Raw genomic sequence first — 15,623 nt, 5'->3', positions numbered from 1 at the left:
TCCTATAATACTGTCTGTTAGACTGGCTTTTTTGTCATTATTTAACCAGTATAAAATCCTAACCACCTGTTCTTGTTTTACCATATTGTTAAAAATGACATGGAAATGCATTGTTGTTTTGTTGATTTATAATAGTACAAGTTATTGAGTTGTTGATTGATTTGATTTATTAATTGACTGGTTCCTCTCTCTGTTCCCCAGACAACGGGTACTACTTCCCGTACAGTAAGCGTTACCGTGGGCGACGCGGCGTGGCGGAGGTGTCTCTGCTGAAGGATGGAGGTGCTGCGGTGGAGAGGAGGAGGAGGAAGGATCCGGTTCTGTTACTGCCTTGGTGGAAAGAGATCCTAGGGACCATGGTGTTCTGTATCGCTGCTACCACATATATAGTCAGGAAGTTCTTCCACCCTACTGCCCCGGTCGAATATGTACGGGTACGACCACATCATGTCAGCCACATACAGGAAATTACACGTCTCAGTTTGGTTTTCTTCGTCTGTTTGGTATCTAGTGAATACGACCCTGTGTACATAAGAGGGGTGGGGGAAATGGGCTTTCAGAAGTGTATTTCTGTTATTGTTTATTGTTGTTTCTGGATCGATGTTAATTAATAATCCCGTCTCTATCCTGATCTCCGTAGCAACGCAAGGAGTCGGAGACTCAGTGTCAGACCGACAGCAAGTATGACCTTGAGGTGGCCGAACCCAAAGAGGCTGTTGTCATGGAGATCCGCCCCAGTGAATACGTCTCCAGGTATCGTACGGTGTTGACATTAAAACAGACCTGACGACTGATTCACTGAGGCTACGTCCAACATGGAACCCGACTCGTACTGTATGGTAGCTGATAGCCCCCCCCCCAGTATTCATACTGTATAGTAGCTGATAGCCCCCCCAGTATTCATACTGTATAGTAGCTGATAGCCCCCCCAGTATTCATACTGTATAGTAGCTGATAGCCCCCCCCCCCCAGTATTCATACTGTATAGTAGCTGATAGCCCCCCCAGTATTCATACTGTATAGTAGCTGATAGCCCCCCCCCCCAGTATTCATACTGTATAGTAGCTGATAGCCCCCCCAGTATTCATACTGTATAGTAGCTGATAGCCCCCCCCCCAGTATTCATACTGTATAGTAGCTGATAGCCCCCCCCCAGTATTCATACTGTATAGTAGCTGATAGCCCCCCCAGTATTCATACTGTATAGTAGCTGATAGCCCCCCCCCCAGTATTCATACTGTATAGTAGCTGATAGCCCCCCCCCCCAGTATTCATACTGTATAGTAGCTGATAGCCCCCCCCCCCAGTATTCATACTGTATAGTAGCTGATAGAACACGGACCACTTTGTTCATACATTTGTCCGTAAGATCAAGGGTCAAATCTCTGTGTCCATTCGACATTAGAGTCATCCTGTCTTCTGTCCATCTCCCAGGTACCTGACAGACTTTGAGCCCGTTCAGTGTCTGGGTCGAGGAGGGTTTGGTGTCGTGTTCGAAGCTCGGAACCAGGTGGACGACTGTAACTATGCCATCAAGAGGATACGACTTCCCAACAGGTAACGTCTTCAGCGTTGTCACGAACCAGAGGTTACCTGTGTTTTTACTGAACCCACTAGCCTGTGTATTGACCAGCTCTTACCCAACAGAGAGCTAGCCAGGGAGAAGGTGATGAGAGAGGTGAAGGCTCTGGCCAAGCTGGAACATCCAGGGATCATCCGGTACTTCAACGCCTGGCAGGAGAGCCCTCCAGAGGGCTGGCAGGAGGGACAGGACCAGCGCTGGCTGGAGGAGAGGTAGGAACTATTACAGTGTAACACCAGGCAGGTGAGCCCTCCAGAGGGCTGGCAGGAGGGACTGGACCAGCGCTGGCTGGAGGAGAGGTAGGAACTATTACAGTGTAACACCAGGCAGGAGAGCCCTCCAGAGGGCTGGCAGGAGGGACAGGACCAGCGCTGGCTGGAGGAGAGGTAGGAACTATTACAGTGTAACACCAGGCAGGAGAGCCCCCCCTAAGGCCTGGCTGGGGGAACTTTTTGTTAGAAATGGACAGCTGTTAATTGAGTGAGAGTCAAACATACAGTTGTAGTGGGAAGTTTACATACACTTAGGTTGGAGTCATTAAAACTCGTTTTTCAACCACTCCAAAAATTTCTTGTTAACAAACTATAGTTCTGGCAAGTCGGTTAGGACATCTACTTTGTGCATGACACAAGTCATTTTTCCAACAATTGTTTACAGACAGATTATTTCACTTATAATTCACTGCATCACAATTCCAGTGAGTCAGAAGTTTACATACACTAAGTTGACTGTGACTTTAAACAGCTTGGAAAATTCCAGAAAATGATGTCATGGCTTTAGAAGCTTCTGATAGGCTAATTGACATCATTTGAGTCAATTGGAGGTGTACCTGTGGATGGATTTCAAGGCCTACCTTCAAACTCAGTGCCTCTTTGCTTGACATCTTGGGAAAATCAAAAGATATCAGCCAAGACCTCAGAAAAAAAATTGTAGCCCTCCACCATTCTGGTTCATCCTTGGGAGCAATTTCCAAACGCCTGAAGGTACCACGTTCATCTGTACAAACAATAGTACGCAAGTATAAACACCATGGGACCACACAGCCGTCATACCGCTCAGGAAGGAGACGCGTTCTGTCTCCTAGAGATGAACGCACTTTGGTGCGAAAAGTGCAAATCAATCCCAGAACAACAGCAAAGGACCTTGAGAAGATGCTGGAGGAAACAGGTACAAAAGTATATATATCCACAGTAAAACGAGTCCAATATCGACATAACCTGAAAGGCCGCTCAGCAAGGAAGAAGCCACTGCTCCAAACCGCCATAAAAAAGCCAGACTACGGTTTGCAACTGCACATGGGGACAAAGATCGTACTTTTTGGAGAAATGTCCTCTGGTCTGATGAAACAAAAATAGAACTGTTTGGCCATAATGACCATCGTTATGTTTGGAGGAAAAAGTGGGAGGCTTGCAAGCCGAAGAACCCCATCCCCGAATGTGAAGCACGGGGGTGGCAGCATCATGTTGTGGGGGTGCTTTTCTGCAGGAGGGACTGGTGCACTTCACAAAATAGATGGCATCATGAGGATGGAAAATTATGTGGATATATTGAAGCAACATCTCAAGACATCAGTCAGGAAGTTAAAGCTTGGCCCCAAATGGATCTTCCAAATGGACAATGACCCCAAGCATACTTCCAAAGTTGTGGCAAAATGGCTTAAGGACAACAAAGTCAAGGTATTGGAGTGGCCATCACAAAGCCCTGACCTCAATTATATAGAAAATTTGTGGGCAGAACTGACAAAGCATGTGCGAGCAAGGAGGCCTACAAACCTGACTCACTTACACCAGCTCTGTCAGGAGGAATGGGCCAAAATTCACCCAATTTATTGTGGGAAGCTTGTGGAAGGCTACCCGAAAAGTTTGACCCAAGTTAAACAATTTAGGCAATCGAACCAAATACTAATTGAGTGTATGTAAACTTCTGACCCACTGGGAATGTGATGAAATAAATAAAAGCTGAAATAAATCATTCTCTCTACTATTATTCTGACATTTCACATTCTTAAAATAAAGTGGTGATCCTAACTGACCTAAGACAGGGAATTTTTACGAGGATTAAATTTCAGGAATTGTGAAAAACTGAGTTAAAAATGTTATTTGGCTGAGTTGAATGTAAACATCCGACTTCAACTGTATGTTTCTAGAACTCATTGATTCTTGTCTCCATCTTGTTTAATGATGGTTGAAGCCGTTTCCAATTCCTAAAATGTATGAAGTAGGATGATGTCGATCATAATATTTCCTCTCCTCTCTCTCTCTCTCTCAGCACTACCGACTGGCCACTGAGCTCCCCCGACCACATGGAGGTGCTGTCTGTCAAAGTGCCCATCTCTTCCGTCTCCAGCCCTGTGAGTTCTGCGTCTGGCCCGGACGGGGCCTTCATGACTGACCGCGACCAATCCATGCTCTCCAGATCTGCAGGCGGGGCCATGGGATTTGGCTGCGGGGACTTCAGAGTCGGGACTGATCTCCCCTTCCCCCTGCTGATTGGTCAGGACAGTATGATGTCAGAGCTGGATAGCCAACCAGACCCGGAGGCTTCGACTTCAGACACGCCCCACTCCTTTGAGCTATGCCCCCCCCGCGGCCCAAGCGACTGCACCTCGTCCTCCTTTGACATCGTCTTCGAGGACTCGGGCTGCGACCGTGACGCCGACCCTGACCCTGAGGTCATGACCCCCTCAGAAGCCTCCGTATTGGCCAATACCCCACTCACTGAGAAGGCTAGCTCCTCCTCCTCCCACACCAGAAGAACCGACCCTTTCCCCGTAGCCGTCCCACCCTCCTGCCCCTCCATCCCTCCCTCCTCCTCCTCTCCTCCACGCCCCACCTCCCTCTGCCTGGCCCCAAGCCCCTCCCGGACCCCCCCAACCCTGAGACCCCAGCCTTCTCCTAAGGTGTACCTGTACATTCAGATGCAGCTGTGTCGTAAAGACACCTTGAAGGATTGGATGTCTCAGAGATGTCTGCCTGAACACAGGGAACGTTCTCAGTGTCTGGGCATATTTCTGCAGATCTCTGAGGCCGTTCACTTCCTCCACAGCAAGGGCCTGATGCACAGAGACCTCAAGGTGAGGAGGAAGGAAGATGCACACACACAGACGGACACACAATCCCCAGCCCTACCTTCACCAGTATCTAACAATTCCCTCTCTCCCCCTCCTCTCCTCTCTCCCCCTCCTCTCCTCTCTCCTCTCCTCTCTCCTCCTCCTCTCTCCTCTCTCCCTTCCCTCTCTCCTCCTCCTCCTCTCTCTCCTCCTTCTCTCTCTCCCCCTCCTCTCCTCTCATCTCTCCCTCTCCTCTCTCCTCCTCCTCTCTCCTCCTTCTCTCTCCTCTCTCCTCCTTCTCTCTCCTCTCTCCTCCTTCTCTCTCTCCTCCTTCTCTCTCCTCTCTCCTCCTTCCCTCTCTCCTCTCCCTCTCATGCTTCTTTCTCTCCTATCTCCTCTCCCCCTCCTCTCACCTCTCTCTCCTCTCACCTCCTTTCTCTCCTCTCACCTCCTCTCTCCCCCTCCTCTCTCCCCCTCCTCTCTTCTCCTCCTCTCTCTCCTCTCTCCCCCTCCTCTCCTCTCCTCTCTTCTCCTCCTCTCTCTCCTCTCTCCCCCAGCCCTCCAATATCTTCTTCACAGTGGATGATGTGGTGAAGGTTGGAGACTTTGGTCTGGTGACAGCCATGGACCAGGAAGAGGATGAGGATGATTCAGGACCCCTAACTCCCATGCCCAGCTACGCGCGTCACACTGGACAAGTCGGCACCAAACTATACATGAGCCCAGAGCAGGTAAGACTGAACAGACACTTCATGACCAACAGTATGTGGACACCTGCTCGTCAAACATCTCATTCCAAAATCATGGTCATTAATATGGAGTTGGTCCCCCCTTTGCTGCTATAACAGCCTCCACTCTTCTGGGAAATCATTAATATGGAGTTGGTCCCCCCATTGCTGCTATAACAGCCTCCACTCTTCTGGGAAGTCATTAATATGGAGTTGGTCCCCCCTTTGCTGCTATAACAGCCTCCACTCTTCTGGGAAATCATTAATATGGAGTTGGTCCCCCCATTGCTGCTATAACAGCCTCCACTCTTCTGGGAAGTCATTAATATGGAGTTGGTCCCCCCATTGCTGCTATAACAGCCTCCACTCTTCTGGGAAGTCATTAATATGGAGTTGGTCCCCCCATTGCTGCTATAACAGCCTCCACTCTTCTGGGAAATCATTAATATGGAGTTGGTCCTCCCTTTGCTGCTATAACAGCCTCCACTATTCTGGGAAGTCATTAATATGGAGTTGGTCCCCCCATTGCTGCTATAACAGCCTCCACTATTCTGGGAAATCATTAATATGGAGTTGGTCCCCCCATTGCTGCTATAACAGCCTCCACTATTCTGGGAAGTCATTAATATGGAGTTGGTCCTCCCTTTGCTGCTATAACAGCCTCCACTATTCTGGGAAGTCATTAATATGGAGTTGGTCCTCCCTTTGCTGCTATAACAGCCTCCACTATTCTGGGAAGTCATTAATATGGAGTTGGTCCTCCCTTTGCTGCTATAACAGCCTCCACTCTTCTGGGAAATCATTAATATGGAGTTGGTCCTCCCTTTGCTGCTATAACAGCCTCCACTATTCTGGGAAATCATTAATATGGAGTTGGTCCCCCCATTGCTGCTATAACAGCCTCCACTATTCTGGGAAATCATTAATATGGAGTTGGTCCCCCCATTGCTGCTATAACAGCCTCCACTCTTCTGGGAAGTCATTAATATGGAGTTGGTCCTCCCTTTGCTGCTATAACAGCCTCCACTATTCTGGGAAGGCTTTCCACTAGATGTTGGAACATTGCTGAGGGGACTTGCTTCCATTCAGCCACAAGAGCATTAATGAGGTTGGGCGTTCGATGGGGTTGAGGTCAGAGCTCTGTGCAGGCCAGTCTTGTTCTTCCACACCGATCTCGACAAACCATTTCTGTATGGACCTCGCTTTGTGCACAGGGGCATTGTCATGCTGAAAGAAGGACAGGTCCTTCTTCAAATTGTTGCCACAAAGTTGGAAGCACAGAATATTCTAGAATGTCGTTGTATGCTGTAGCGTTATGATTTCCCTTCACTGGAACTAAGGGGCCAAGACCGAACCATGAAAAACAGCCCCAGACCATTATTCCTCCTCCACCAAACTTTACAGTTGGCACTATGCATTGGGGCAGGTAACGTTCTCCTGGCATCCGCCAAACCCAGATTTGTCAGACTGCCAGATGGTGAAGCATGATTCATCACTCCAGAGAACACGTTTCCACTGCTCCAGAGTCCAATGGCGGCGAGCTTTACACCACTCCAGCCGACGCTTGGCATTGCGCATGGTGATCTTAGGCTTGTGTGTGGCTGCTCGGCCACGGAAACCCATTTCATGAAGCTCCAGACCAACAGTTATTGTGTTAACCTGTCTGGGCCAGCTTGCGTCCCACCCTAATCAACAACCAGTGGAATCGCGTCGTGCGAAATGCAAAACCTCATAAATGCTATAACTTCAATTTCTCAAACTTATGACTATTTTACACCGTTTTATAGATACACCTCTCCTGAATCGAACCACGTTGTCCGATTTCAAAAAGGCTTTACAGCAAAAGCAAAACATTAGATTATGTTAGGAGAGAACCCAGCCAGAAATAATCACACAGCCATTTTCAAAGCAACTAGATGCATCACAAATACCCAAAACACAGCTAAATGCAGCACTAACCTTTGACAATCTTCATCAGATGACAATCCTAGGACATCATGTTACACAATACATGCATTTTTTGTTCGATAAAGTTCATATTTATATATAAAAACAGCATTTTACATCGGCGCATGACATTCAGAAAATCTTTTCCCTCAAATGCTTCCGGTGAATCAGCGCAACAATTTACAAAATTACTATTCGAAAACATTGTTAAAATTTAATATTGTCATTCAAGGACTTATAGATTAACATGTCTTGAATGCCACCGCTTTGCCAGATTTAAAAATAACTTTACTGGGAAATCACACTTTGCAATAAACGACGTGGTATGCCCAGCAAAATAGGCTAGGCTATACATGTTGGAGCCATCTTGGAACGATCAACCATCAAAAATACTATTGTAAATAATCCCTTACCTTTGATTATCTTTATCAGAAGGCACTTCTAGGAATCCCAGGTCCATAACAAATGTAGTTTTGTTCGAAAAAGTTAATCATTTATGTCCCAATTGTTAGCGCGCTCCGAAGGCTACTGAAAATGTACCGTGGTGAGTCGGACTTGTCGTCACGAAAAAAATACATTTAAGTTCGTTCAAACATGTCAAACGTTGTATAACATAAATCTTTAGGGCCTTTTTCAACCAGAGCTTCAATAATATTCCATGGGGACGTTTGCATTGTCTTTCAAAACGTTTCGAAAGTGGAGGGTAGCCATGGGCGGCCGCGTCATAATGGTAAATGGCTCTCCACCTGTGACCACTTTCCACAGCCTCTCTTTCAGTCAGTTTTGATAGTAGGAGACTCAAACCACTTTGTAAAGACTGGGGACATCTAGTGGAAGCCTTAGGAAGTGCTAAATGATTCATAAGCCCCTGTGTGTTTCAATGGCAAATGTTTGAAGTGATATCCACACATCAGATTTCAGTTTCCTGTCAGGATTTGTCTCAGGGTTTTGACTGCCATATGAGTTCTGTTATACTCACAGACACCATTCAAACAGTTTTAGAAACTTTAGGGTGTTTTCTATCCAAATCAAACAATTATATGCATATTCTAGTTACTGGGCAGGAGTAGTAACCAGATTAAATCGGGTACGTTTTTTTCCGGCCGTGCAAATACTGCCCCCTATCCCCAACAGTTTAAGTACTGCAGTGCATCTCCTCCTCATGGACTGCACCAGATTTGCCAGTCCTTGCTGTGAGATGTTACCGCACTCTTCCACCAAGGCATCTGCAAGTTTCCGGACATTTCTGGGGGGAATGGCCCTAGCCCTCACCCTCTGATCCAACAGGTCCCAGACGTACTCAATGGGATTGAGATCCGGGCTCTTCTGGCCATGGCAGAACACTGACATTCCTGTCTTGCAGGAAATCATGCACAGAACGAGCAGTATGGCTGGTGGCATTGTCATACTGGAGGGTGATGTCAAGATGTGCCTGCAGGAAGGGTACCACATGAGGGAGGAAGATGTCTTCCCTGTAACGCACAGCGTTGAGATTGCCTGCAATGACAACAAGCTCAGTCCGATGATGCTGTGACACACCGCCCCAGACCATGACGGACCCTCCACCTCCAAATCGATCCCGCTCCAGAGTACAGGCCTCGGTGTAACGCTCATTAGTTTGACGATAAACATGAATCCGACCATCACCCCTGGTGAGACAAAACGGCGACTCGTCAGTGAAGAGCACTTTTTGCCAGTCCTGTCTGGTCCAGCGATGGTGGGTTTGTGACCATAGGCGACGTTGTTGCCGGTGATGTCTGGTGAGGACCTGCCTTACAACAGGCCTACAAGCCCTCAGTCCAGCCTCTCTCAGCCTATTGCGGACAGTCTGAGCACTGATGGAGGGATTGTGCGTTCCTGGTGTAACTCGGGCAGTTGTTGTTGCCATCCTGTACGTGTCCCGCAGGTGTGATGTTCGGATGTACCGATCCTGTGCAGGTGTTGTTACACGTGGTCTTCCACTGCGATGATGATCAGCTGTCCTTCCTGTCTCCCTGTAGTGCTGTCTTAGGCATCTCACAGTACGGACATTGCAATTTATTGCCCTGGCCACATCTTCAGTCCTCATACCTTCTTGCAGCATCTTTCTTTTGGTGTTTTTCAGAGTCAGTAGAAAGGCCTCTTTAGTGTCCTAAGTTTTCATAACTGTGACCTTAATTGCCTACCGTCTGTAAGCTGTTAGTGTCTTAACGACCGTTCCACAGGTGCATGTTCATTAATTGTGTATGGTTCATTGAACAAGCATGGGAAACGGTGTTTAAACCCTTTACAATGAAGATCTGTGAAGTTATTTGGATTTTTACAAATTATCTTTAAAAGACAGGGTCCTGAAGAAGGGACGTTTATTTTTTTTTGCTGAGTTTATATTCCCACTGTTGTCAGAACAAAAACCAAGCCATGAAGTCAAAGGAATTCTCCGTAGAGCTCCGAGGCAGGATTGTGTCGAGGCACAGATCTGGGGAAGGGTACCAAAAAATGTCTGCAGCATTGAAGTTCCCCAAGAACACAGTGGCCTCCATCATTCTTAAATGGAAGAAGTTTGGAACCACCAAGACTCTTCCTAGAGCTGGCCGCTCGGCCAAACTGAGCAATCAGGGGAGAAGGGCCTTGGTCAGTGAAGTGACCAAGAACCCGATGGTCACTCTGACAGAGCTTCAGAGTTCCTCTGTGGAGATGGGAGAACATTCCAGAAGGAGAACCATCTCGGCAGGACTCCACCAATCAGGCCTTTATGGTAGAGTGGCCAGACGGAAGCCACTCCTCAGTAAAAGGCACATGACAGCCCACTTGGAGTTTGTCAAAAGGCACCTAAAGACTCTCAGACCATGAGAAACAAGATTCTCTGGTCTGATGAAACCAAGATTGAACTCTTTGGCCTGAATGCCAAGTGTCGCGTCTGGAGGAAACCTGGCACCATCCCTACGGGGAAGCATGGTGGTGGCAGCATCATGCTTTGGGGATGTTTTTCAGCGGCAGGGACTGGGAGACTAGTCAGGATCGAGGGGAAGATGAACGGAACAAAGTACAGAAAGATCCTTGATGAAAACCTGCTCCAGAGCGTTCAGGACCTCAGACTGGAGCGAAGGTTCACCTTCCAACAGGACAACGACCCTAAGCACACAGCAAAGACAACGCAGGAGTGGGTTTGGGACATGTTTCAAATCAAATGAAATCAAAATGTATTTGTCACATGTGCCGAATCCAAAGGTGTAGACCTTACAGTGAAATGCTAACTTACAAGCCCTTAACCAACAATGCCGTTTTAAGAAAATACAAAAAAAAGTAAGAGATAAGAATGTGGAAAAAGTCAAGGGTTCTGAATACTTTCCAAATGCACTGTATCGTGTACGTCTTTAATCACACTCCCAGGATTCCCTGGTTCTTCTTGTTTCATCTTGTCCTGGTTCAACCCCACCTGGTTCACCCTGTCCTGGCTCACCCTGGTCTGGTTAAACTTGGTTCACCCTGTCCTGGTTCATCCTAGCTCACTCTGTCCTGGTTCACCCTGGTCTGGTTCATCCCCACCTGGTTCATCCTGTCCTGGTTCACCCTGGTCTGGTTCATCCTGGTTCACCCTGTCCTGGTTCACCCTGGTCTGGTTCATCCTAGCTCACCCTGTCCTGGTTCATCCTGGTTCATCCTGCTTCACCCTGTCCTGGTTCGTCCTGGTTCACCCTGTCCTGGTTCGTCCTGGTTCACCCTGTCGTGGTTCATCCTGGTTCACCCTGTCCTGGTTCATCCTGGTTCATCCTGGTTCACCCTGTCCTGGTTCATCCTGGTTCATCCTGGTTCATCCTGGTTTACCCTGTCCTGGTTCACCCTGTCCTGGTTCATCCTGGTTCATCCTGGTTCACCCTGTCCTGGTTCATCCTGGTTCACCCTGTCCTGGTTCATCCTGGTTCACCCTGTCCTGGTTCATCCTGGTTCACCATGTCCTGGTTCATCCTGGTTCACCCTATCCTGTTTAATGTAATAGTTATTTTAGACTGGTAAATTGTCTGTCTGGTAACTCCTCCTGTTTAGACTCATAGAGCTGTCTAATAGAGATGTAACCAAGATGTCTATCTGTGTCTTAACCGTTACTCTCAGAGAGTGGATAATCTACTCTGTTACCCTGAACTGTGTAGTCTTCTAGATTAGAGATGTCTATCTAACTGTAACCATAACCTAGTGGATAATCTACTCTGTTACCCTGAACTGTGTAGTCTTCTAGATTAGAGATGTCTATCTAACTGTAACCATAACCTTGTTCTCTCTCCTCTCCAGTTATCTGGTGACTTGTACTCTCACAAAGTGGATATCTACTCTCTGGGTCTGATCCTGTTTGAACTGCTCTGTCCCTTCAGGACACAGATGGAGAGAGTCAGGGTGAGTACCACACAATGGTGAGTAGTACTATATAAAACTCACCAGGGTCAATAGTACTATATAAAACTCACCGGGGTGAGTAGTACTATATAAAATCTCACCAGGGTGAGTAGTACTATATAAAAACTCACCAGGGTGAGTAGTACTATATAAAAACTCACCAGGGTGAGTAGTACTATATAAAAACTCACCAGGGTGAGTAGTACTATATAAAAACTCACCGGGGTGAGTAGTACTATATAAAACTCACCGGGGTGAGTAGTACTATATAAAACTCACCGGGGTGAGTAGTACTATATAAAAACGCACCGGGGTGAGTAGTACTATATAAAAACGCACCGGGGTGAGTAGTACTATATAAAAACGCACCGGGGTGAGTAGTACTATATAAAAACGCACCGGGGTGAGTAGTACTATATAAAACTCACCAGGGTGAGTAGTACTATATAAAAAAGCACCAGGGTGAGTAGTACTATATAAAAAAGCACCGGGGTGAGTAGTACTATATAAAAACGCACCGGGGTGAGTAGTACTATATAAAAACGCACCGGGGTGAGTAGTACTATATAAAAACCCACCGGGGTGAGTAGTACTATATAAAAACCCACCGGGGTGAGTAGTACTATATAAAAACCCACCAGGGTGAGTAGTACTATATAAAAACGCACCAGGGTGAGTAGTACTATATAAAAAAGCACCGGGGTGAGTAGTACTATATAAAAACGCACCGGGGTGAGTAGTACTATATAAAAACGCACCGGGGTGAGTAGTACTATATAAAAACGCACCGGGGTGAGTAGTACTATATAAAAACTCACCGGGGTGAGTAGTACTATATAAAAACTCACCGGGGTGAGTAGTACTATATAAAAACTCACCGGGGTGAGTAGTACTATATAAAAACACACCAGGGTGAGTAGTACTACAGTACTATCTCATCCAGACTGACTGAAGTTATATATTGTCTATAGTATCATGTTTTATCTCCTGATTGACTGAAGTTATATATTGTCTATGGTATCATGTTTATCTCCAGACTCTGACTGAAGTCCGAGGGCTGCAGTTTCCTGCTGTCTTCGCCAAGAACAACGTCCAGGAGGTAAGTAGTGTACATCTGCTGTCTGTCTGGCGCCTCCTACTGTCTCTGCTGTCTGTCTGGCGCCTCCTACTGTCTCTGCTGTCTGTCTGGCGCCTCCTACTGTCTCTGCTGTCTGTCTGGCGCCTCCTGCTGTCTGTCTGGCGCCTCCTACTGTCTCTGCTGTCTGTCTGGCCCCTCCTACTGTCTCTGCTGTCTGTCTGGCGCCTCCTACTGTCTCTGCTGTCTGTCTGGCCCCTCCTACTGTCTCTGCTGTCTGTCTGGCCCCTCCTACTGTCTCTGCTGTCTGTCTGGCGCCTCCTACTGTCTCTGCTGTCTCTCTGGCGCCTCCTACTGTCTCTACTGTCTGTCTGGCCCCTCCCACTGTCTCTGCTGTCTGTCTGGCGCCTGCTACTGTCTCTGCTGTCTGTCTGACGCCTCCTACTGTCTCTGCTGTCTGTCTGACGCCTCCTACTGTCTCTGCTGTCTGTCTGGCGCCTCCTACTGTCTCTGCTGTCTGTCTGGCGCCTCCTACTGTCTCTGCTGGCTCTCTGGCGCCTCCTACTGTCTGTCTGGCGCCTCCTACTGTCTCTGCTGTCTGTCTGGCGCCTCCTACTGTCTGTGCTGTCTGTCTGGCCCCTCCTACTGTCTGTGCTGTCTGTCTGGCGCCTCCTACTGTCTCTGCTGTCTGTCTGACGCCTCCTACTGTCTCTGCTGTCTGTCTGGCCCCTCCTACTGTCTCTGCTGTCTGTCTGACGCCTCCTACTGTCTCTGCTGTCTGTCTGGCGCCTCCTACTGTCTCTGCTGTCTGTCTGGCCCCTCCTACTGTCTGTGCTGTCTGTCTGGCGCCTCCTACTGTCTCTGCTGTCTGTCTGGCCCCTCCTACTGTCTCTGCTGTCTGTCTGACACCTCCTACTGTCTCTGCTGTCTGTCTGGCCCCTCCTACTGTCTGTGCTGTCTGTCTGGCCCCTCCTACTGTCTGTGCTGTCTGTCTGACACCTCCTACTGTCTCTGCTGTCTGTCTGGCCCCTCCTACTGTCTCTGCTGTCTGTCTGGTGCCTCCTACTGTCTGTGCTGTCTGTCTGACACCTCCTACTGTCTCTGCTGTCTGTCTGGCGCCTCCTACTGTCTCTGCTGTCTGTCTGGCCCCTCCTACTGTCTCTGCTGTCTGTCTGACACCTCCTACTGTCTCTGCTGTCTGTCTGGCCCCTCCTACTGTCTGTGCTGTCTGTCTGGCCCCTCCTACTGTCTGTGCTGTCTGTCTGACACCTCCTACTGTCTCTGCTGTCTGTCTGGCCCCTCCTACTGTCTCTGCTGTCTGTCTGGCCCCTCCTACTGTCTGTGCTGTCTGTCTGGCGCCTCCTACTGTCTCTGCTGTCTGTCTGGCCCCTCCTACTGTCTCTGCTGTCTGTCTGGCGCCTCCTACTGTCTGTGCTGTCTGTCTGGCGCCTCCTACTGTCTCTGCTGTCTGTCTGGCGCCTCCTACTGTCTGTGCTGTCTGTCTGGCGCCTCCTACTGTCTCTGCTGTCTGTCTGGCGCCTCCTACTGTCTCTGCTGTCTGTCTGGCGCCTCCTACTGTCTGTGCTGTCTGTCTGGCGCCTCCTACTGTCTGTGCTGTCTGTCTGGCGCCTCCTACTGTCTGTCTGGCGCCTCCTACTGTCTGTCTGACGCCTCCTACTGTCTCTGCTGTCTGTCTGGCGCCTCCTACTGTCTGTCTGGCGCCTCCTACTGTCTGTCTGGCGCCTCCTACTGTCTGTCTGACGCCTCCTACTGTCTCTGCTGTCTGTCTGGCGCCTCCTACTGTCTCTGCTGTCTGTCTGGCGCCTCCTACTGTCTCTGCTGTCTGTCTGGCGCCTCCTACTGTCTCTGCTGTCTGTCTGGCCCCTCCTACTGTCTCTGCTGGCTCTCTGGCTTGATACAATAATATCATAGATGGAATAAAATACAATCATGGCATAAAATGTACTACTCTTAAGAAATGAATGAGTATTTTATCTGATGAGTTGTGTATGTTTTGATATTGATCAGATCGTAGTGATCAGATCGTAGTGATCAGATCGTAGTGTGTGGTGTCATGTACCCTGATGTCTCTCCTGCGTACTCTAGCTGGGCATGGTCCGCAGCATGCTGTCCCTGAACCCGGCGGAGCGTCCCGAGGCTGCTGACATCACGGAGGAGCCTCTGTTTCAGGAACTGGAAGTCCCATGTCGCCTGGCGGTCCGACAACGATCCCGGACATACAGCGCCTCGTCAGCCGGATGGCCTGCGCGCACCTCTATCACCTCTTCCTGAACACACACACACGCAACATACACACCCACACACACACACACACACGCAACATACACACACACACACACACACACACAACATACACACACACACACGCAACACACACACACGCAACGCACACACACACACGCAACACACACACACGCAACACACACACACACACACACACACATACACACACACACACACATACACACACACACACACACACACACACATACACACGCCAGTCACCCCCCTGTTCCCCCATTCCCAGTCTAATTCCAGACAGAACCACCTTCTCCCTCTTACGCACCACCAAAGAGACCCTGTAGGACATCTCCCTTCTACAGTAACCCTTCTACAGTAACCCTACTTCTACAGTAACCCTACTTCTACAGTAACCCTACTTCTACAGTAACCCTACTACAGTAACCCTTCTACAGTAACCCTTCTACAGTAACCCTACTTCTACAGTAACCCTACTACAGTAACCCTACTACAGTAACCCTTCTACAGTAACCCTTCTACAGTAACCCTTCTACAGTAACCCTACTACAGTAACCCTACTACAGTAACCCTACTACAGTAACCCTACTACAG

The 15,623-nt window shown here is 48.5% G+C and overlaps 1 protein-coding gene across 2 annotated transcripts in view; it reads left to right on the top strand.

Moving 5' to 3' along the window:
• Positions 1-15,092, top strand: part of eif2ak3 (eukaryotic translation initiation factor 2-alpha kinase 3) — a 78,931-nt gene extending 63,839 nt beyond the window's left edge. The window contains exons 9-17 of one of the 2 annotated variants that reach the window (XM_029712593.1): positions 202-428; positions 641-753; positions 1,435-1,557; positions 1,648-1,794; positions 3,851-4,655; positions 5,189-5,362; positions 11,573-11,674; positions 12,711-12,773; positions 14,856-15,092. In XM_029712593.1, coding sequence (XP_029568453.1) covers positions 202-428; positions 641-753; positions 1,435-1,557; positions 1,648-1,794; positions 3,851-4,655; positions 5,189-5,362; positions 11,573-11,674; positions 12,711-12,773; positions 14,856-15,041 — 1,940 coding nt within the window. In that variant the 3' untranslated portion in view covers positions 15,042-15,092. Of the gene's footprint in view, positions 1-201; positions 435-640; positions 754-1,434; positions 1,558-1,647; positions 1,795-3,850; positions 4,656-5,188; positions 5,363-11,572; positions 11,675-12,710; positions 12,774-14,855 lie in introns of both variants that reach the window. The other variant, XM_029712592.1, reaches the window with a different exon arrangement.
• The last annotated feature ends 531 nt before the right edge of the window (positions 15,093-15,623 follow it).

This window comes from Salmo trutta, chromosome 25 (assembly GCF_901001165.1).
Source record: "Salmo trutta chromosome 25, fSalTru1.1, whole genome shotgun sequence".
In the NCBI taxonomy this organism is placed as follows: domain Eukaryota; kingdom Metazoa; phylum Chordata; class Actinopteri; order Salmoniformes; family Salmonidae; genus Salmo; species Salmo trutta.
The sequence above is the reverse complement of the archived record's forward strand: the minus strand, read 5'-3'. Positions and strand labels throughout refer to the sequence as shown.